At 44.3% G+C, this 23,680-nt stretch overlaps 1 protein-coding gene across 2 annotated transcripts in view; it reads right to left on the bottom strand.

Moving 5' to 3' along the window:
- Window positions 1–4,268: 4,268 nt before the first annotated feature.
- The window catches only part of arhgap20 (Rho GTPase activating protein 20), a 63,072-nt gene continuing 43,660 nt past the window's right edge, over window positions 4,269–23,680 (bottom strand). For both annotated transcript variants that reach the window (XM_074657877.1, XM_074657878.1), the window contains exons 4-15: window positions 23,427–23,576; window positions 22,893–22,934; window positions 22,519–22,603; window positions 22,266–22,343; window positions 22,072–22,138; window positions 21,418–21,612; window positions 17,159–17,349; window positions 16,247–16,411; window positions 14,818–14,927; window positions 14,079–14,268; window positions 7,834–7,948; window positions 4,269–6,781 (exon numbers count right to left, since the gene is read on the bottom strand). In XM_074657877.1, coding sequence (XP_074513978.1) covers window positions 5,109–6,781; window positions 7,834–7,948; window positions 14,079–14,268; window positions 14,818–14,927; window positions 16,247–16,411; window positions 17,159–17,349; window positions 21,418–21,612; window positions 22,072–22,138; window positions 22,266–22,343; window positions 22,519–22,603; window positions 22,893–22,934; window positions 23,427–23,576 — 3,061 coding nt within the window. In that variant the 3' untranslated portion in view covers window positions 4,269–5,108. The remainder of the gene's footprint in view (window positions 6,782–7,833; window positions 7,949–14,078; window positions 14,269–14,817; window positions 14,928–16,246; window positions 16,412–17,158; window positions 17,350–21,417; window positions 21,613–22,071; window positions 22,139–22,265; window positions 22,344–22,518; window positions 22,604–22,892; window positions 22,935–23,426; window positions 23,577–23,680) is intronic.

The raw sequence follows: 23,680 nt of genomic DNA, 5'->3' as shown, positions 1-23,680 counted from the left end.
ACACATTAACATTGTGAAACGATTGGTCAGGTTTAGGGAACAAAACGATTTAGTTAAGGTAAGAAAAAAGATCCTGGTTCTTGTTAATATAATAACGTAACGTAAGAATCTCCTTCCACCGCCTTATAAATATATTATCTTATATTTATATATATTATTATAATATATTATATTATCTTTGTTGGAGCTGCTCTTCCTTTTCTTTGTGCTAGTTTCCATCATATTTCTGCTTAAATCTGCAGAGCTTGTGACTTTGCGGAGACTCGCAATTTTCTCCGTTGGGCGTAGCGTAGCAAAGACGGTGAAATGTTAACCTGCACTTGACCCACGTGTGCTCAGTTTCACAGCAAACATGATGACAGCCTTCCAAGCTTTCTTCACAGCCGTTGGATAAAAGCCGGATTTTTGAAAAAGCGTCTGTCCTGCAGCGGTTTGACTTCTGAAAACTAGCCGCATGTGGCTCCGGAGCTGCAGGTTGCAGACCCCTGGTCTGACCCAAATGCAGACACAGACTCTAAGTGGAGAGTAATGAAGGATTTATAGTAGAACCAGGGGGGTGAATGGTTAGTTCAAAGGAATTAAAAATAGAGCAAATACAGACTCTGATTTCCCAAAACAGAGCGGCCAAGAACGGCTCACTACCACTGTGGTTGCAGCAACTATCTGGTGATGAGTGACTGGAGAACCGGGGTTTATAGACTGCATGGTGATGAGCTCAATGAAAGGCAGGTGTGGGTGATCAGCAGGACTGGAAGCCAGGTGGGAGCCCAGAGAGGAGCGCCACGCTCACGCTCACGCCCACGCCCACGCCCACGCCCACGCCCATGTCACACAGACAGACACACACACAGGTGAGGGGGAGAAACACATGATTACCAGGACAGCACTGAAGTTCTGGTTGCATTAATTAGCTGATTGGCATCAGCTGCTTCATTCATGCTTCGCCTCCAGCTGCTCATTAATCAGCTGATTGGTTACTACTGTAGCTGACTAGTAACAAACATGCGTACATCGTGGCCGTTATAACCTGATTTTTCTCAATCTGCTTATATTCTAACCTCTTTTCCCCGACGGACCCGGCACGCTGAGCTGTGTGTTAAAACACTGCCTTTAACAACGTCATAAAATGCTGTGGTGGTCTTTGTTCTGAATAGTTTCTAAAAGACGAGGCCTCAACGCGACTAAAACAACACTCAAAGTGGATTTAGTCCAAACAATGTTTGTTTGGCAATGAATTCAATATTTTAGTTATAAAATCAACACACAAGAAATTGTATTTTTACTTTATAATATTTTTTTATATTAAATGTACTTGACTTTGCATTTTTGTTATCTTATTTACATTGTTATTGATCTTATTTGTTATTATCTACTTGATCAAATTTCATTATTATAATAAAACTACTCCATTTGGAGTCAAAATTATACAATTAGTAGTTTTTTATTGATGTTATACTGAGCACAATGGTAGAATGTGATGATGCACAGGGTAAATGTCATGGCCAAAGGCTCCATTGTGTGCACAGAGCCTCCTGTAGTGGATATCAGGAGGATTTTAGAGCCAGATTCCCTTTCAAGAGGTAGAAAACCCATTTGGCACACTTTGGGTATCCAAGTGTGAGTCCTCCTGGTCCTATCCGGACTAAAACCTTTAGTAGAATCTATGTGCTTTGTGTTATTTACATCTGCTTTGGCACAGTTGTAGTCGAGGAGTTGCTGAATGAATTCAGTGGCGTCTCTGTGCACGGCATCATTGTTATAATGGTGTTATCCACTGTCTAATCAAGAGAACATTTTAGAAGAGGATACAAATGTTTCCTTTGGTTCATCACAGTTTACTCCGGCATAGTAACAGTCACAATGTTACTGACACTGGGGATGAGTTCTCTGACGTCTTACCTATCCATAGAGACCAAGATCATGCATATAGACCTGGTAGTTGTGGAGCTATTCTTCATTTATTTTGGGTATGTCTGTCTAGGCGAACCACACCCTCCAGCACCCTACAGGGGTTAAGAGGTTAATCACAGTGACTTCTCTTCATTACAGTAGAGGAAAAACAGAAATAGTGTTTTCTCTGCAGCCTGCTGGATGTATGTGTTGACTGATGACTGTGAAAAATACTCAGAAATGACCCACTAACACACAGCTGGGAGATCTCTTGATGCACACACACACACTCCATAGAGACTAAGATCATGCAGATAGACCTGCTAGTTGTGGAGCTATTCACTATAAATGGTCAATTCCCTGATGTCAGTGTCTCTTCTTCTACAGTCCTACCTTCATGCTTAAAGCTTCACTAAAGAACAAATTCAGTTTGATCCACAAAGTAGTTTCACAAGAGCAACATTTATTATTCAAATCAATGATATTTTGTTCTCGTGAGCATTTAATGGACATCAGATGTACACAAATATACACATGGTGCGTTTTGTAGCAAATATACTTTCTATAGAGATGGCAGCAGCAGCAGAATTGGCATGTACAAAAATACACTTTGATTTCCTCACACAACAACAACAACAACACAACAGGAACAAGGTAATAGATTTATATTTATATATATATATTTATATATTTCTGTATCATAAATATGCAGAACTATACACGTTGAACACAATTCACTGTAATGGAGATAACAATTAGAATATTAATAATATTAATAATAATAATAATAAGAAGAAGAAGAAGAAGAAGACAGGATAAAGGACATTTTGAGAGCAACACTTAACATGACGATGACCTTATTGCAGTGTTAAGATCATAATAACACTTTGTTAATACTCATGAAGACTACTCTTACATTGTGCTAAGAATATATTATCTAGAAGTATGTATTTACATTAGGGCTGTCAATCCATTAAAATATTTAAATCGCACATGTTTTATCTGTTCAAAATGTACCTTAAAGGGAGATTTGTCAAGTATTTAATCCTCTTATCAACATGGGAGTGGACAAATATGCTGCTTTATGCAAATATTTATTATTGGAAATCAATTTAACAACATAAAACAATGACAGATATTGTCCAGAAACCCTCACAGGTACGCATAGAACCCATTTTCATTCACATATCTGGAGGTCAGAGGTCAAGGGACCCCTTTGAAAATGGACATGACAGTTTTTCCTCGCCAAAATTTAACGTAAGTTTGGAGCGTTCTTTAACCTCCTTCATGACCAGCTAGTATGACATGGTTGGTACCGATGGATTCATTAGGTTTTCTAGTTTCATATGATACCGGTATCTTCGTTACAACCTAATGAGTTAAAGAAATTAGTGCCGCTAAAACTAATTTGCATTATTATCATGTTTACTTTGACAGCCCCAGTGCTAACACACCTTGAACAGTGAAATAAGGTCAGTTATTGTTAAGTGTCAGCTGAGAAATCAGCGCTGCAATGACGGCACCGCTGGAACAAAAATATCATATAATTATGGACAAAACATACAACAGTTCGAGGTGCATTCAACACATAAACACACACACATATAGAACAGGCTGTGTCCTTGTCACTCTAGTGAGACTGAAAGGGTTTCTTGTTGAGAATAATGAAGTGCTATACAAGCATGAATAAAGGAGATTTCTCCCTCAATGGCACACGTTTTCTCACATTCCTGCTCAGGACACGATCGGACTTTCTTTCACACACACACACACATCGATGGTTTCTCTTCTTCCTCCCTCCCTCCCTCCCTCCCTCCCCAGGTCACAGAGATATAAACCAGAGCTTCAGAGGACAACACTGTGTGCTGTGTGTCTGGAAACTCGGCTCATATGAATAAATAGCGGCTCCTATTGATTCACTCATTCAGACAGACAAACACTTCACTCTCTGGGGGAAAAAAAATCACTTTACAGACGTCATAAAAGGTACAAACACCATTAAGATAATTGTTAAATATGTACAGCGGACAGGGAATCTGTCCTAAAACCTTCCTCCTCTGGCGCTCCAGTAAACATCATCAGGTGTTGTGGAGCTCAAAGCATGTTCATAGTATTCACATGAAGTCACAGCAGCCATCGGGACCATGTTGTTGTCGTTACTGCTGCAGAGAGCAGCGTTAATAAACCCACTAAACTATGAAGAGAACACTGTGGTGTAGTGAAGTCTGATTCTTCATGCATATTTGGTCCAATTTTTAATCAAATTTAAAATATTTTGCCGTTAAAAACAGACTACAAAAACAGTCTTTATGCTTTGGAAATAAAAATATATATTTTCCTTTTGAAAGCTTCCAGAGAATGAGAAGCTTTCTCTTTCATTTCTGAAGAACTCGTCCTTCCTTCATTTCGTCAGAGAAAGATATTTGTCAGAGGAACCAGATTTTGGCACAAGAGCTGTAACTCTTTAATGATTGTTTGGGGATCCAGATGTCCAAATAAACTCTTCACATCTTCTCTGTATCAGGCATCATTACTCAATAAATCATTATCGGAGGATCCCAGCTGCAGGGCTACAAAGCAACGTGACTTTTAAACTTAAACTATTGTGGATTATGACCGACAACTTCAATCCTTTCAATCTAAGGCCTCGTCCAGACGTACACAGGTATTTTTGTAAACGGCGTTTTTCGGAGTGTTGCATTTATGTGTCAACATATTAAAAGTCCTGTTAGCAGGTTACTTGGTCACGTCTGCCGTTGCACGACATGTCGCCTCATTAGTGACGCCTCACAAAGGAGATAACGGCACACTCTGATGTCACAAGCTCAAATCTTCACCCTGGCCGGAGTTTTTTTAAATGCTCCGTTTTCGGTGAACTAAAACGCCGTTTGCGTGATGACGAGCATGGATAGAAAAAAGCTAAAAAATCCCCGTGTACGTGTGGACAAGGCGTAAATGTTTGCCAGACGTCACAGTGTTATGGTGGACGAGGAATCATAATACCAGTTTACTACCACACAGAGGTGAAACGTGGAAGCAGGAAGTTCATCTGTACCTTTTAAGATCTAAAACCTTGGATGTACCATGACAGTAAACACCTCATAGTATTGGTATGACGTCTGCTGCCAGAGGGGAAACGTGTATATGAGGGAATATGATCACATCAATGAGTTATATACAAGTGAACATATCAGATAAAGTCTGTACACGCTTCTTATTTACACGTAGGACTCTTCAGCAAAAAACAGCTGGTCAAAGTCGTCCACTCGTGGGTCGCTGCACCGCCGGCTCTGCCACTCCCTCTTCCCCTGCACGATCGCCAGCGCCACCTCCTGACTCCTCCGCAGGCAGGCGTCTGCATCCTCCTGACCCTGGGAGGAGAAGTAGTCCCGTACGGCCCGGGTGGCGGAGGGAGACAGGCAGAAGCGTGGCTCAGCGTGGTGGTTGGGCTCCACCTCTGACACTCTCAGGCCGCCGTCTTGGGGCTGACCTTTAGAGGTGCGAGGTCTGTCCAGGGTGAGGCTGGAGGACGGGTAAGCGCTCGCAGTGATCTTGGCGGGTTCGGACGCTCGGCGGGGAAGGGGGAGGGTCTGCCTCCCTTTGTGTCCCTCCATGGCCAGAGTGAGAGAGTGGGACTTCTGTCTCCTGAGGACCAGAGTGGTGCCGTTCTGTCCGTAGAAAACACCCTGTGGCGGCTGCACGCACTCTTTTGCCGGGTCACTTCCTGCGTGTGGTTTGGGGCTGTTAGGGGAGGCGGGGGCCGGGGGTCTTGGGGCGCCGGTCTGGTTGTGGAGCTGCCTCAGCTCTCGGACCGTCAGAGGTTTCTCCGTGCCCCTGTAGAAAGGAGAGCGGCTGCCCTGCAGCTGCTGTAGCGCCTGCTGGTAGGACGGAGGGCTGCTGGATCTGCGTTGGCTGTTTGGGTTGGTCACCGCGGCGTCCTGGGCAACGCCGGAGTGGCCGTTACTGGTTGGGGGGCTTATCCCGTTCACCGCGGGCAAGTCCTCCTCTGAGTGTCCGTTATCAGACTGCTTTAGTGACAGCCGGCGGTCCTTCTTGAGCCACGTGTTGGGGTGGAGGCCATGAGGGTGTGGGGGGGTCTGGCTGGTCCGACGGGCCTGGGGGGGCCAATGAGGCGGGGCGTCCCTCTGAGGGGGCGAGTCCCGGGGTGACGGCTGGGGCCGTCCAGGAAAGAGAGGGGAGAGAGGAGCGGGCTCGGCCAATGGAATGGCCCCGTTGGTGGCGTAGTCAGTAGAGTACTGTGAGAAGGCGGAGTCTAAAGAGCTGAGGGAGGAGCCTGTGGGCGAGGTCGCCGGTGACGACAGACTGGAACAGCTTGCGTCCAGCCGCAACGGAGGCGGAGGGGCGTGCTTCATCTTCCTCCGCCCGCCATTCTGGATTTTGGCTACTCCTTTCTCGCCTCCATCCTCTTCCTCTTCCTTCAGCTGCAGCCCGCTCAGCCGCTGCTCCAGGAACACATCATCCTCCACCCGCTCCCCCTCCATGGCGGCGTCATAGCTCGCCTTCCTCGCAGGCAGGCGGTCGCCGTGAACAATCGCCGTGCCTGACGGCGGCGTGCTCGCCAGGGCCAATGCGGGCTCTGAGCTCCTCCTCAGCCTCCTGGGACCCGTGGACGGGCCGTTGCGTGGCTGTCGCGCCGCGGGGCAGAACCTCCGCGGTCTGGCCAGCGGGGGGAGCTGCAGCAGGAGGTCGGTCTCGTGGTCGGGATCGGGGTCACAGTCGCTGAGGGTGATGACGGAGTCGCGGCTGCGGCTGTCCGGCTTGTCTTTATCACGGAGAGGCAGCTGCTCCTGGAACGGAGACTCGGGGTCGTCGTTGAGCTCGTTCTCCAGACTGTCGTAGGACGAGTCGTTCATCTGGAAGGACGACACATCTGGGACGAGGAGAAAGAATATTATTATGAGACTAAAGTGGAGAATTCGATCCAAAGAACACAATGATCTAGCCAACAAAATACACAGTCTGACTTTACTGTTACATTTCCTGTAATAGCAAAGTCGTCCTCAAATTATACATCTTTTACAGACGCACGTATCCTGCAATTTAGGGCATTTCCTAAAATTAGCAATCCAATTTGAGACAGACAAAACTTCATTTACACAACAACCTACACCAGTTCAACTACCACACTCTGCTGTTCTCTCCTGGTACAAACTTTACCCACAAAACTGAAATGACCCCTGAGATGAACAAAGCCGCGGCTCACTGCTGGAGACGAGGAGAACAGAGGACAAAGCGTCGTCCTGCTGAGTGCTCCTTCACCTCTGGCGGTTTATTTATAGCAGCCAGGAAGAAAGTTAAGCGGTATTTATGAATGAGGAGATTCAGCACTGCTGTTAGTCAATCAGCAGCCGTGACCTCGGCAATCACTGGAACGACTGCAGGTCGATGTGCTGACCTCAATCAACAGGCCTGAAAGAGCCTATAGGCCATTTAATCCCCCTAACAGCGAGCCGGTCGCTCCGAAAACCACCTCGATGTTGTAATATTTAGAGGTGTAACACACTGAAGCATTGTTGTTTAGCCGCACACAGACTCTGATTAAGACCCTGATCCTGAAATGTCATTAATTACTACGATCCTTAACTTCTCCTTCTTAACCAGATGTTTTCTACCCAGGTCGGTGACGGGTAAACACATTTTTCAATCTGTCCAAAATGGATAAGAAGTTTAATCTGAAGGTCACAGGAAGATATTTAGTGTACACATCTTTTCTTTTACATAGTTGTGCACAACTTAAAAATCTAACCTCCAAATTAGAACGTAATTTGCATTAAAAATCAAGTGATTAATCAGGTGGCAAATATTGTACAATATTCACATTTGTACGTTTCTTTGTTGTTGCTTTTTGTTTTAGAAAACACAAACTACTCTGAGCTGGAGTAGAAATGTGACTGAGTCTATTCATAGCGTCTCGTCTCTCACCTGATCCGTGGTCACTGCTGCTGCTCTTCTGGCTGAAGCTCCTGAACAGCGAGGTGACGTCTTCTCCCAGGACGCTGCTGCACTTCTCTATGAGGAGGCGAACCAGCTCACACACCTGCAGGGAGAAAACACCGCCTGGTTAATATACTGTAGCGCCACCAACACTTTGACTCTGCTTCGCTTTCACTGCAGCTGCTGACCATTCCTTCTCATTGGTATACAGTTAGCTGGAGGTGAAGTTCTGTTTCTGTTTATGCAGAGACTCATTTGCTGAAGCAGCTCCTCAGAGAACCAGCCACAGTTCGGCAGCGTCTATGTTGACGCAACCGATATATTCACACTGCCTGATGAACATTTTGACATTGATTAGATGTGGATATGAAGCTGAACCCATAGACTGTACATAGAAAGTGGACGTAGTCACTGTGACGTCACCAATTGGCTTGTGGACTACGGTTTTGAAGCAGCAATTTGGCCGTCACCATCTTGTTTATTTGCAACCAGAAATAACAAAAGAGGGTGGAGCTAAATACAACCGAATGCTGAATAAGACGGCCGACAACCAGAGGAAGAATGGCCGTTAGAAAGAATGCAGGTTTAAGGCACTTCTGCATCGGCTTCACTTTTCAGACCCGGTGGTTGCCGCCTGGCTGAAACACTGAAAACAAAACTAGTAGTTTGTGCTGCAGCTGCTGCCTGCTTCATGTTGTGACATCATGACCTAAATAAGTGAGTGATATCAGCTCCAAGCAGCTGTCCAACTCCAACGCTGTGTTTTCTTCCATATTATCATTCTGAGAAACGTTTGTGTTCGTTTGTTTTTCTTCCAACTACACGAGTGTTTGCATTCCACACCGACCAAGAAAACATCAAACTCCTTCTCCCTGGTCCTGGATAATGTCCTGATAATAATACATGACATCATGTTATTGCCTTTGATTATCACTCGCTTGATGTTTGTTGAGTGACCGAGACAGACAAATCTAGTGTAGGAGTTGGTATGTCTTCTAAGATGATTAATATTTCTAAACTCATCATCATTTTTCTTTTTCTTTCTTAAAGAGTCTGTTTGAAACAAGCCGACAGACTCTGTTACTTTAGAGAAACGATCATCCCTCCTCAAACAAATCAGGTTACTTGGCTGAAACCGCCACCTTTTAAACTAAACTGTGCTGCGACACGTTGGACAACACAGCGAGGAGGAGACAACACACTCTGTTTAGAGGCCTCCGTGTTTGTTTGTTTGTTGGGCCAGATGTTGTCTGTTCATATGGCGTCCATATGCTTTATATGACTCAGTGTTCAGAAGAAGAGTCTGTCTGGCTCCACGGTGAAGTAGTTTCTCTTCATCATTAAGTCATAAAAGTGTTATTTTCTCAAAACAAATGAAAGAATCAGAAACATAATTTAGCCTGGATCCTCAAAAATCAACTTGTTTCAAGAATTTTCAAGTAATTTTTCTCTTTTCTAACAACAAACTGTTCATTTATATTAAAAACAGGTTGAGGTTATTTCAGGGCACTGTGATTTATGTCACATGTTTGAAGAATAAAAGACTTTCAGGTCCAAACTTTGGATTAAAACAGAACATTTTACCTGACAGATGAAGGGAGATGAGAGCTGTTACATAACTTAATGAGTTTCATTCTAACAATCAGGCACAGTTAATCCCTCACAAGTGTTACCAGAGGGCAAAGACAACATTAACCTCCTGATTTGATCTCCTCTGTGTGTCTACACTACCTCTCCTCTGATAGCACATGTACTAATGACTGCTGTATAAAAGTCCTGAGGCCACATTTGACCTGGATTATCATGGGTAATTCTCTGCTCTGCTGGGACAGTTACGATTACATAACAAGCAAATGTGAATGCACAGATGTCTCATCTGTCTGGAATCCGTCCTCGTTGCCTCCAACGTGGCATGAGTTGTGGTATCTGCACACCTTTTTACATCATTCTCACTGTCTGATAGGGCTAAGTATTGGCAAGAATCTGGCAATACGATATGTATCATGACACGATCATGATACGTATCATGATACGATCATGATACGTATCATGATATATATCATGATACAGGGGTAACGATTCAATATTTTGCGATATATTGTGATACTGTAAGCAAGGGGATATTATATATATATATATATATAAATGTCAGTATCTGGGTGCTCTACAGTCGTAGCGTTGGCCCATTTGACCACGGAGATAAGAGCGAAGGCCGGCTCCACCGCCACGTTACCGCAATACGATAACGTTTCCTGTCTGTGACAGAGTTAGCATGCAGCTTTAGCTCTGCTCTGTCTAGCTCTGCTTTTCCTGTCAACGTGTGAAACCCAAAGTGTTTCCATCCTTTACTGGATGTGTAGTGTTTACCACGCTGGATTTAACATGTGAAGGTGCAGGTCGTATCCACGACGACCCTCCAACGTTTTAGACTCTCTGAGGTTTGTTTTGGTTGACGGATACGGAACGGATATGACGTCACGTTACTCAGACTACCACAATAAAAGCGGTAACTTCCTTCTACCTCCGCATAGACTCAGATGAAGCAGATATATCGATTCTGGCATTAAACATCTATTTTAAAATCGTGCATTATTATGTCATTCATACTCCGTTTGGTGCGAACGGGCTGGCTGATTGCACAACTCATGATACATCTCTCTTTACCTCTCCCTTTCCCTTTTCTTTCTATTGTTTTCACCACTCTCATTCCTCTTTTCTCTTTCTACCTCCCTCATGACCTACAGTACCACTCTCTCTTTCATTAAACCTCCCTGCTCCCTCCTTCAATCACTCAGCCAGCATTTCTCGCCGTCACTCAGAGAGCGGCTGCTACGTGATACAGAGCACTGAGAGCCTGTGGGCATCCAGGACACTTTCACTCATCCTTCAACAGCTCATTCACAACTGCTTCTTCTTCTTCTCCTTCTTCTTCTTCTTTTTCTGAGGGATGTTGTCTTAAACTCTCCCTCAACTCTTCTGTTATTCTGCTCTACATCATTCACAAAACATTTGTCTGCAGCATGAACCCAGGTTGAGAGCGGCCTGCAGGATGCATGGAGCATATACACTATCTGCACGTGTGCGTGGGAGTGTGTGTGTGTGCATCAAGAGATCTCCCAGCTGTGTGTTAGTGGGTCATTTCTGAGTATTTTTCACAGTCATCAGTCAACACATACATCCAGCAGGCTGCAGAGAAAACACTATTTCTGTTTTTCCTCTACTGTAATGAAGAGAAGTCACTGTGATTAACCTCTTAACCCCTGTAGGGTGCTGGAGGGTGTGGTTCGCCCAGACAGACATACCCAAAATAAATGAAGAATAGCTCCACAACTACCAGGTCTATATGCATGATCTTGGTCTCTATGGATAGGTAAGACGTCAGAGAACTCATCCCCAGTGTCAGGAACATTGTGACTGTTACTATGCCGGAGTAAACTGTGATGAACCAAAGGAAACATTTGTATCCTCTTCTAAAATATTTCCTAGATCAGACAGTGGATAACACCATTATAACAATGATACCATGCACAGAGACGCCACTGAATTCATTCAGCAACTCCTCGACTACAACTGTGCCAAAGCAGATATAAATAACACAAAGCACATAGATTCTACAAAGGTTTGAGTCAGGATAGGACCAGGAGGACTCTCCATTTTATGAAGTTTTTAAAGGCATTGTTTTAACACACAAACGGTAAAAGAGGTTAAAATGACAAAACAAAGCAGAAGAAAAAGCTCAAGAGAAAAACAACATCCTTTTGAATGATTTGTCTCTCTGTCTCCATCTAAAGTAATACTCAAACTAAAGCTGTATTTACCTCTTAAATGGCTACATTCAGCCAAAAGCATTTAAATCATATGCTGCAGGAAAGAAGGAGGGGAAGCGGAGACCAAACTGAATTTGCTGAAACGCTCCGGAGCGTTCACGTGTCTCCAGACAAGCTTGGAAACCAGCCATTACGCTGCCAGGAGCCCACGCTGGTCTAAAAATTGGCCCCCGGCTCCAAACCGCAAGGAGGGGAAATGTCGAAATCTCACTTTGTTATTTCTTAAAGTTTTTTCCCAGAAAAAGGTCGCCTGCGCTTCGGGCTGCACACACAAACAACCGGGGAGGGAAAGTGTTATCAGGGGACATATTTAGGTATTTGTGGGTAGTTGTGCTGACAAGTGTGTGTGTGTGTGTGTGTGTGTGTGTGTGTGTGTGTGTGTGTGTGTGTGTGTGTGTGTGTGTGTGTGTGTGTGTGCGTGTGCGTGTGTGTGTGTGAGGAGACAAAGAGGAGGGTGTTTCAGCGACACAATTTTCCGCTAAAACACACACTCAGGATTCTGTAGGACATTCTTTGCATGTTTTCTCAATGAACCTCAAACACACACATCTGAAAAGATAAGCAAAGCAGCAGCCACCCACAGATACTGTGTGTAACTCAGATACTGTAACTTTCCAAATAGACCACAAATCAGGCAGCTTTGTATGTCTTTAGTGGCTACATGATGGGCTCCGGGGGGCTTCCTCTGCTATGTGGTGGTGGCGGGCTCTGGCTGCAGCCACGACTGTGGGATTGAGTCATTTCAGGTTAGCCTGGCTGGCCAAGATATGATGGAGAAAGATGTGAGCCATGTTGCTTCACATTTCAGTTAAAGGGGACCTGTTATGCTTTGGTGCTTTTTCCCTTTCCTTTAGTTTTTTAGTCTGCAAAGTTACAAAGCCCAAAGAGAGATCCTCTCCCCCACAGAAACACTGCTCCTGAACCATAGACATGCATACATAGACGCTGCATTGGATGCTTCAGCCTGTTGCAGTGACATGTCAACGTGGGCGCCATATTGGACAGGGCAAGACTGGCCTGTAACCCTATAGGAATTACATTTCAACATTTCAGAACAGTCTGCTCTGTGCGATGGTTCTGCAGACATTTTCAGGAGAAACTAAACTCAAAGATTGGCGTAAAATAGATCTAAGACATAAAGCTGAGTAAAGAAAACCAAAGCTAAAGGCCTTGTGATTTAGTAGAACTAACCCTGTAACGGTGTCTTAATCCTCTAAGCGGTAAACTAGACACACATACACAGTCTTTTCCTGTGTGCTTATGAGTAAGTCAGCATGAAACTGTGAAGCTTTTCCTCTTTCCTGTTAAGTCTCGCTCCAAGCTCGGGGATTTCAGGCTCAGCACAGTCTAAGAATGTTGTGATTTTATAGCTCATGAGTGATCGTCAGCTGTGTGTCAGTGGGTCAGCTCCTGCTCCTGAGGTCACAACGCTCACATCCGCGGGGAAACTGTCTGCTGACGAACGTCTTTCAGGCCGCCAGAGGTTGAGTGTGCATGTGAACACTCACGGTAGACTTGTGTCGGAGAAATCTCAGTTTCTTACCTGTCTGTCAAACTCTCGTCTGTCTGTCTGGTCACACGTCTTTTCATTCATACACACTCACACGCAGGCTGAAATGTTAAATTCCTCAGAGTTTACACACACACACACCGTCTCAGCCTCTCACACACACCGTCTCAGCCTCTCACACACACCTGTAGCAGCTCAGAGGATTCAGGGTGCTGTTCACTTTGACATTTTGGGAAATACACTGCTTTCTTTCCAAGAGTTTGATGAGAAGATTGATACTACTCTCACATATACAACTAATTTAGTTTAGTTTAGCATAAAGACTGGAAACAGTCCGGTTTTTTAATTGTTATTTGGAGCCCTAGTATCAATCTTCTTATCTAATTATCTGCATTTATTTCCCAAAATGTGGAATTATTCCATTGAAGGTACTATATACAACAATTTACGTGTTTTAATCCCTTTATATTGCCAATGTGTGAACGGATTGTAATGTAACTTATAAATTGAGACTCTCTCGGTTGCCTATAACAGCCTGTGGACTGATTTCTATATAAAGGACTCGGGACTGTTTTGCCGAGAAAATCCAATGAATATGAGGTTTCTGGGCGCTCCACGAGTTCCTCGCCTCTCTCCGGCTCCCCTAAAGCTCCCCCTAGTAAGCATCATGGAGCCAATGGTCCAAGAAAAATATAGGAACATTATGTAAGGGGATAATGCTCGATGAGCTGTCCATTATCAGGAATGAATGGATGACGAGGAGAGACGTCGGGATGCTGACGGCAGCTCAGGTGTCATTAACAACAAGGATCTTCTGTAAGTTCCTTATAGCACCTTTAAACACAATCATCTGCCAGATCAGACATCTAACAACACTTCATATCATTCGTCCTCACCTTCTTAGTGCCCTCGCCCTCCATCTCGGGGGTGCTTGGCGCCGGAGCCCAAAGCATGCTGGGAGCGATGCAGACGGACAGGTTGAAGGCGTTCATCTGGTTGTCGTTGGCGTTGCCCTGGATACAGTGCAGCACGGCGACGACGTGTCGCAGCAGAAGCAGGTTCTCGCTGGGCAGGAGGTGGATCAACCTGAGAGAGAGAGAGAGAGAGAGAGAGAGAACGATGGAAGGATGAAATGACGACAGAGATCATGAAACACTTTGTCCTCGTTCTCACAGCGTGTTTGTGTGTTGCTTCATGTTGCTTGTTTTTTGTTTTCTTAAGCAAAAGGAATTTAGTTTGTTGCCTCTGGAACTGAAGCGAAGACTCTCAGTCTTTCTGTCTCTCTCTCTCTGTCTGTCTTTCTGTCTCTCTCTCTGTCTCTCTGTGTGTCTCTCTCTCTCTCTCTCTCTCTGTCTTTCTGTCTCTCTCTCTGTCTTTCTGTCTCTCTCTTTCTGTCAGAGACATAAACAACGTAATTAAAGGAAAAACCAACAAAGTGTCACAGTCAGGTGTTGAGCCACCACAAACCTTCACATTTATTCAGGTTTTTCCTTTCATTTGTATCCGAATAACAAACATGTGTCTGACTTGTTGTGTCTGTGTGTGCTTGTGAGAAAGAGACAGGCGGTAACATGTTGTATATTGGAGGGTTATACGTGATGTATTTTAGAGTTTGAAGAGAGAGAGAGATCGTACCTCTGGACAGCTTGCATCCTCTCCTCCCCTCCGTCTCCTTCCATCACATCCATCCACTGCTCGTACAGATCCACACTCAGCAGGCTGCCCGGGATGTTTCGCAGGAAGTCCTGGATGCAAAAATGAAAACAGATTTTGAGCTCAATTATCAACATCTGCGTTAAAAAACACTTAAATTACTGTCAGCTGTTGGTTTATTTCATCCTTAATACATGCAACATTTCTTTCTTTTTTTATCTTCTTTCTTGAAGTGTTTTATAATTTTGTAATTTTATGGTTTTGTTGTTTATACTAATTTTATTTATCATCATCATTATAGTGTTTATTTTACTCGAATTTGTTTAATCAACCTTTTATTGCTGATCATTATCATTTTATTTTATTAAAAATGTATTATTTTAATACAATCTGCTTATTTTGTATAGTTTCATAATTTGTATTTATTTATTTTTATTGTTATTTTTATTTCCTTGTATTTTATTTATCTTTTATTATCTTAAATATACCTATCTTTTATTGCTTTCTTATTCAATGAATTTTTATACTGGTTGTTTTGGTGTGCATTAGTCTCTAAATCCATCTTTAACACTTCGTCTGTCCAGCACTTTGAATTACATTTGACTTGTTTGAAAGGTGCTATATAAATAAAGTTTGATTGATTGTTCTTTTGTTCTTCTGTTTGTATAACTGAGTGTCTAAAATATAAAAATAATGGTAATAATTGCAAATACATGTTGTGGACATTTTGTGGATGGATTTATTGCAATAAAAGTACTTTAAAAAATACACGTAACATTTCCATCTACACGACCTTCATCAGGTACATGAGCCAAAGCTCTAATAAAGAAATGAGTGCAACAGAAATGAGGTCATCTGGTGCACGAAACACATCAAGGGAATGAGGTCACAAAGTAAAATATTACACTGTCAAAAGTATACAAACAGACTCACACTGTTTAAAGACTATATAAAGACCAATATTCATATCCATGTTACTGTACTTTTATTATTAAGATTGGCATCATTAATGTTCTGGACTAACTGATTAACAGCAGCGTTGTGTTGGTCTCAGGTGAGTAGTGGAACGCTCCCTGTCCGCTGTGCAGAGAACAGGTAAAGCACAACAAAGCAGGGAGATGAATGAGTCGGTATAAAAGCTCCGACCACCTCAGCTGCTCCGCGGAGGCCCGGCCTGCGCTGCGCTGGCTGTTTGGCCTGGATGCTGAACAATGCAGCACCTTGTGTGCGTGACTGGCAGCCTGCCCGGCTGTGCACAGACAGATTATCCCGTCTGGATTTATGTGACTTTGGACGCACATCAGTCGCTCCCGCTTTCTGTTGTCTGGTTTCAAACATGTGTGTGTGTGTGTGTGTGTGTGTGTGTGTGTGTGTGTGTGTGTGTGGGTGTGTGTGGGTGTGTGTGTGCTACCTTGAGGACAGCAGCGATGACGAACACAGACTGGTGTGTGATCTCCGCGTCCTCGCTTCCACTGTCCAGTCTGTCCCGAAGCTCCCGGCAGGCTTTGGCCCCAGCTGACCTCCTGAAGACGCCCCGGGTGTACGGCCCCTCCAGGTACAGGAACACCAGCATGTCCTGCAGGGAACACATTATCCTGTTTTAGTCGCTGACACTCAACTAACTACTCAAAAGCTCCAGAGCTTTCTGCCCCTAACAGCAGGAAACATGTAATGTTTGACACCGAAGCACTTAACTGCTCAGAAAGTCCAGTAATGTTTTAAACCAAAGGATTAAGTGAATCTAGCTTCCTCTCTTTGTTTTTGGTTTGTTTTTGATTCATCATTCCCTACAATCAGAATTTAATTTATTTAATTTATTTAATTTATTTAATTTATTTAATTTATTTAATTTATTTAATTTATTTAATTTATCTTATTTATTTTTTATACTTTATTTTGTCCCCTTTTTTCGAGGTTGTTTTCATATGTGCATTTGGGCCTTTTTTACTGCATAGATTGTGTAGTTTTATGAAAAGATCATCTTTCCAGCAGTGAAATACTTCTTTAAGAAAGAGAAGAAGAAGAACCCGGTTGGGAACATATCAAATAGTCAACGTGGTTCCAGTGCGGCTTTTCTAAAAGGGTGTTTTGGAGCACCATATGATCAGAGAGGAAGTGTAGAATCTGGGTTGCTTATTCAACAGATTGAGATTTCACTTCTCTAGTGATTCCAGCATGTCCGTATATGTCAGTAATCTAACAGTAACAGAATTCCCCGTCCCACTACAGTACGTCTCCTTTCCCAGACGCTGGGCTACAGTACGTCTCCTTGACCCCCCTACCCCCCCGCTGGGCTACAGTACGTGACCTCGGCTCGGCTCACCATGACGGGCTTGGGCAGGCCGTGGTCCGGCGAGCAGACGGAGCACAGGGGACGTCCGAACAGCCGTCCCTGAGTGGGGGACAGCGAGGTCGGGGACAGGGCCAGGCCGTCCAGCTGCGTGTTGGAGCCTCTCCAGAAGGGCCAGTTGATCAGAGACCTCTTCCTCTTAAAAGGCTTCTGCTGACCGGGCTCTGTGGGGGGAGGAAGAAGAAGAGGAAGAGGTGAGCTGCTGTGGTTTCAGACATAATCAGACCGCTGCTGCTGCTTGAGTAATGCATGTTGAAGTCACTGGAGTGCACGACCAGCAATGCTTCATGATTCACCAAGCTGCAAATGGAATATGTGGAATGTAATATTTATTTTTTGGCTAAATTTTCCAACAAATTCGGTTACCTAAAACCTAAAATATCGGACTGTTCCACCGTGCACATGAATGCTTCGTCTGTCTGAATATTCACACCTTAAAAAAGGTGAGGTGAGACGGAGAATAAGACATATTGTTAAAGAGAAAGACACAGAAAGAAGCATTGACTCAGTGTTTGAGAGGGATATATGTGGACATGCCCTCATGCTCGAGAGCACCGTTTACTTTGTGTGTGTGTGTGTGTGTGTGTGTGTGTGTGTGTGTAGGCGTCTGTGTTTATCCATACGTGTGTGTGAAAGCCTGCGTGCATGTATGGGGCTCTGTGTGTGACTGTGTGTTCCTTGTTGAGCGTTTGCTCAGCGGTGCCAAGTCACAACGTGTACCTGTGTTATTGGAGTGTCTGTCTTCACTACATGTTCGTGTAACAGCTCAGCATGTTTCTGCAGCAGTGTGCATTGAAGTGCACGTTAACGGGAACGTACAGCAAACATGTACTGTTTGATTTGATCTCTATGTGAAACGATGCATGCAGGAAAACGGGATTGAAACTTGTGTTGATGTAGACAATAAGCGACCAACTTTACAGATCAACATTTGCTGGTTTCAGTGTCTGAAATTAGATTCTTCTTTTCTCTCAAAACAAACTCGATGGAAACGTCACCTTGTGCTCTGAGAACTTGTAACGGACATGAACGATGCATCAATTAAAAAACAGGGTGGAGGACCCAGCAGCCCGAAAAGGGCCCACAATTAAAACACGTGGCATACCTCACGTAGAATTCATTATCTAACGATGTGCCGTGCCCAAACACTGAACACCGTACGCTCTGGAACAAAGTTCAACAGTAACACAATTGCTCTGGCAGCTCTCAGCAGGCCTCGCCATCATGACCTCGCTGTAAACCAGGCGTTACATCATTACAGCAGTTTCAGAGAGGGGGGTTGGAATGAGGAAGACTTGTGGACCGGGTGGGCAGTGTCTATCATCCTACTATAATCTCCTGCTATCGTAATGCTCATGAGCGTTTTAGAAGGAACTGATAAGCATTGTGCTTGATGGACAGAGATGCCAGATGAGAAAATGTGGTTTTGGAAGGACACTTAGTACCCATCTTTGTTATTTTTAAGACCTCCTCCCATAAATAAACCAACTTTGTTAGATTGTTCCACATTAACTCCCTTAATAGACCAATGAAGTGCAGTCAGCTCCACTCGTGCATCTGGCTGTTTGATGGTGTATTTTTGTGAGCCATGTGGCTGCTGATGGGGATCTAGCTCTGTGACAGGCAGACTTTTGGCCACTGACAAGCTAACATTAAGGCAGATACTCTGGGAGGTTCTGGACCTCGTCCAGCGGGGGGAGTGGACGCCATCTTCGCTTTGAAATGTCTAGCATAATTATGGTTTGTGAGTTGGACTGGATATCCAATGTCAGTAGCTGAAATGTGTCCATAGCACACACTGACGACTGTCATGTACCATATTGGAAATATCTTTTTATGTAAAGTTCTTGCACGGCTGCTTGTGTTTAGACAACATTTGAGAACTTTTTTCGTTAAATGAAAAAGGGGGTTATTATTAAAATTTTTAAAAGAATAGTGTGTAGCATTTAGGGAGATTTATTAGCAGAAATTGGAATATAATATAAATAAGTATGTTTTCTTTAGTGTATAAACAGCTGAAGTGCAGCTCGGGCACAAGCTGAGGCTTGATCAACCTCAGCTGGGTCGCCTGATGAGGCTGTCTGATGCTCCAAAGACCCGAAACACTCCGTGACCTCAGGTTCATCACTGACGATGTGCACCACCAGACTCAAGTTAGAAAACAGTCATTTTAACTCGCTGATCGTCGAAACACACTCGGTGTTCCCACTGTTCCAACAATCCCCAACTCTGGTTTCAGAGTTTGAAAGAGACACAAGTAACAGATGTAAAAAGATGTGAAGACCGTAACATTTTCACTGTTTACTAACCCTGATTCCGGTGCCGACCGGCGCGTCGCACAATGAGAAAAGAGTGTATCGCTTATTTTTAGCGGGTTTCCTGGTGTTAAATAAACCTGCATATATGTGCTAACTTTGGTGGTAAAAGGGTTTAACAAACAGGGATGCCATCACAGCAGTGGAGGTAACTCAAATCGATCTCTGCAGTATGTCGCAAAGGACAATTTGGAAAATGTTGGGGAAATAAATAACATGGCTTTAGTTTCTTTCAAAGCAGAATTGCCTGCAGGATTGTTTGAGAATAAACACACACGTGTTTGTTAGCTTTCGGGTTGGGCGTGAGTGATCGGGCCTGCATGGCGGCGGGGCTGAGGGTGAGGAGCGATTATGTAAGACGCTGTTATGCTTGAGGTGAAGGAATCTGAGGCGAAGCTTGCGGTTGTCAAACTGCAGCCGTCTTGACTGGAAAACACACGCACTTTTTCTCCTCAGCTTGTTTTCATCCCTCCTTTTTCCACCCGGTCCCCCGTTACTCATCCTCGTTCCTGTCCACCACCGTCCTCCTGTTTGTCTTTCTCCTCCTTTTTCTGTCCCTCTGTAAATTCTTCTGTCTTCTATCTATTACAGTCTGTTGTTTCTTTTTCCTTCACCTCTGCTGGCCTTCAGACTTACTCAATAGCTGTGTCATCTCTTTTCACTTTCCATCTTCCTATTCCCTCCCTTCTGGGGTTTCTTCCTCATTGTCCGTCTGATGTTTTTCTTATTCTGACACGGCGTCTCTCCCGACCCCCCGCGGTGACCTCACGTCCGCTAAAATCTCCTTTCCCACCGTTCTCCTTTTCTTCTTCACCTCCTGATTCATCCTCACAACTAACAACACGACCCAAGAGAGTCCAGAATGAGCATAAACAAAATGAAATGGTTCACGTAAGGGGAACTAATTCTGAGGACATGCTTTCTGTCCTTCTGTTTCCTCACATTTCCTCTTGCGGTTTCGTACAGAATTTGATTCATGAACGGATTCTTGACGCTGACCAACCATCTTACTTGGAAACCTCAACTGTCATGTTGATGGAAAACATACCCATACTTTCTCTGTTGACCGTGGTTATATACAGTATTATATTTCATTGCTGCAGGTTTAAACCCAAAATGCTGAACTTGTAACACTTAATGAGGAGACTAGGAGATTTGGTTTGAAAGCACTTTTACTAATTAGTTTTTGGAAGACACCTTGAGGCCCTGATCAGACAGAGAGCTTCTTAGCAGCAAGCTTTTTGTAATTGTTTTCAATGAGAGAGAAGCGTTTTGCACGCTGATTTTACGTTGCTGAGCACCTTGTGTTTTTGCCGGAGCGCCTTGAACGCCCAACACGTTCTCATCCCAACTCTGTGTTGCTCTGGCTCTACCTATCTGTCAAGGAGAGGAGGTTGGGTTGCTCTGGCTTTACCTATCTGGCGTGGAGAGGAGGTCTTGTTGCTCTGGCTCTACCTGTTTGGCATCGCGAGGAGGTGTTGCTCTGGCTCTACCTATCTGGCGTGGAGAGGAGGTCGTGTTGCTCAGGCTCTACCTATCTGGCGTGGAGAGGAGGTCGTGTTGCTCAGGCTCTACCTATCTGGCGTGGAGAGGAGGTCGTGTTGCTCTGGCTCTACCTATCTACCCACTACGTTTGCACAGTGAAACTGTGACTTGACGTTGTGAATACGAGACATGAACAAACAGAAGACGAATGAACAAAGCTAAATGTCATATTTGCCCGGTGCCACATCAACATTCATCATGATGTTTCAACTCTTTTTCCCGTTTGATTATGTCAGATCCTCAAAGTGCTTTCACATCCTCACACTTATTTGAAGTCGCTGACTTACAAAGAAATACATTTTCTGGTGTTGTCATTTAAAAAGGGTCTGACCTCCTGAATGGGAACTCTACCGTCCTGACCAGCTGTCTTACCTATAAGTGGCGCCTGTCCCGGGGTGACCTTGTTGGGTTTGAGGATGAACTGGCACTGGGTGTCTGGGGGCAGATTCTGGTCCAGCAGCAGCACCCCTGGACAGTCTGTGGGACTCGACCCTCCTCCCCGTCCTCCACCAGTGCTCCCACCGTCCCGAATGTGGCTCATCTTGATGCTGAAGGGGAACTCGTGGCCTGAATGAGAGGTCAGAGTCCAGAGGTTAGAGGTCATGGCTCTCATACAGTCTGTGCAGTCTGTGCTTGTGGACGTCGTGGAGTCAAGGCAAGAAAATATGATCATAATTAGGGCAGAAAATTTGTTGCATTCAGCGGTCTGGAGTTGGGATGTTGGGAATTCAGTGTGAACGATAGAACAAAAGATTATGGTAACAGAATGTCACGGAAATACCAACTGCTCCGAAATACTCCCAGATGTTGAGTTTGTTGGTGTCCTGCTGATGCAGCAGTGACTTTCCGGAATATTCCTCATAAGAGGGACGAGAGCGTTCTTTTGTTTTACTTTAATGAATTTATGAAATTGTAAGCATGCATGCAGATATTTAAGAATCACCAGTCTTATAAATCGTATCCCACACCATCGGAGATGAAGCACCTTTCTAAAGAGTAGACTAGAGGGAAAGGAGTATGGCTCACCGATGAGAGGGTATGGAGGGTCGTCCTTACTGGAGCTCACCCACAGCCGGTGGTCTTTAACGCAGCCCTACACAGGAAAAGAGCAGCAGGTTTAACATTTTTTTTTACATTTCAATTAAATTGTCTGTTTTTTTCCTGTCAAGGTTCCTTCATGAATGTTCGTCTGTGGTGTAAACAAACATCTACAAACTCACCAATATACCAAACTGCAGCAGAGCCATGCGGATGACATCAGTGGTGCTGTCAGTGTTGCTGACCGCAAGTGTCTTGGCCTGGTGGAGACATTTAGGAGACATTATGGAAATATCTAGTTGTTTGTGTGTTACATAACAGCACGGCCAGAGATGTTATAAATTACCCTCTTTAAGGGACAGACCGAGGCAAATCAAACCGTTTTGTGCTGATGGAAGCAATAATATCACAGGAAAGGAAAGAAGAGAATCTTACATATGCACAATTTCCAATATCCTTAGCGAAGATCTTCAGAGGGATGGTCTTGGGGTCGTCCTTTCCTTTTCCATCAATGATCCGACTGTGTGCAGGGAAAACACAAAGCAAAGAGGTCAGTGTTCAAATAAAAATAGCCTTTGAATATAAGTTCATGTGGCCGATGAGGCACTGAGATATGGGGAACTAACATCTTAGTTTCAAAGCATGTATTTATTCACTTATGCTGAGCTGGCTTTTATTTAATCCCTTCTGTTCCCTCCAAATCAAATCTGTCCTGCCCCGTGATTTGATTTGCAAGATGAAATACAAGCTAACATACCAAAACAAACCATAGCAGACAAAGTAGCAGGAGGCCAAAGCCAAACATTTACCTCTTGATGAGTGCCAACCACTTGTCCTTGTGCTCCTCGGAGCTGCAGAGGAGTAAAGAGAGCGATGAAACACAATCAGAGATGTAGATATGTTATGTAACTCCCACCGCAGACTTCGCCCCCCAGCTGTGAGTGGATTCCTTCTGATGCTAGATGTAATGAGCGTGAATGAGTTCAGTTGTGTATTCGAATGAATGTGTCGATGAAGGTGCAACTCTACAGCGCAGGATATATGAATGTGTGTTGTGAATGTGTGGTTATCTACCGCGGTTGGATTGAGGGCCTTCACACGTAAGGTTTTAGGGATTTCGTGGCTGCGTGTTCAGTTTTTAGTTCCCGTCTGAGTGACTCAGAGAGACACTTGAGAAAATATGTTTGAATTACTGTCATGCAACGCAAGCAGATGTACTGAATGAAGTAACAAAAGAGGAAATGAAGTTACAGTTAATTGGTCCTGTTTGATCAAATCAAACGACACTTCAGGCGCTCCTCTGTTGATAACTTCCTGATGTTGTGCTGTGTGTGAATATGTACCTGAAGGAGGCCACACAGTTGCAGGTGGGCCATCCCATGACGAAGCTCCTCTCCAGGTTGGTGCTGCCCTCACACACCTCGTCCATGCAGCTGGCCGTCCACATCTCACACACTCGCACCTGGGACTTCACCTTGAAGTGAGTGGGAGACCTGCACAGAACACAGTGTGTGTTACATTAAACCAGACCCAGAGCTTCAGCTAACAAGTAGTTTCATTGTCTAAAGCCCTATTTGCACAGGACTAGTAGCTATTA

Source organism: Sebastes fasciatus, chromosome 14 (genome assembly GCF_043250625.1).
Source record: "Sebastes fasciatus isolate fSebFas1 chromosome 14, fSebFas1.pri, whole genome shotgun sequence".
Lineage (NCBI taxonomy): Eukaryota > Metazoa > Chordata > Actinopteri > Perciformes > Sebastidae > Sebastes > Sebastes fasciatus.
This window is presented reverse-complemented; position numbering and strand designations above follow the sequence as displayed.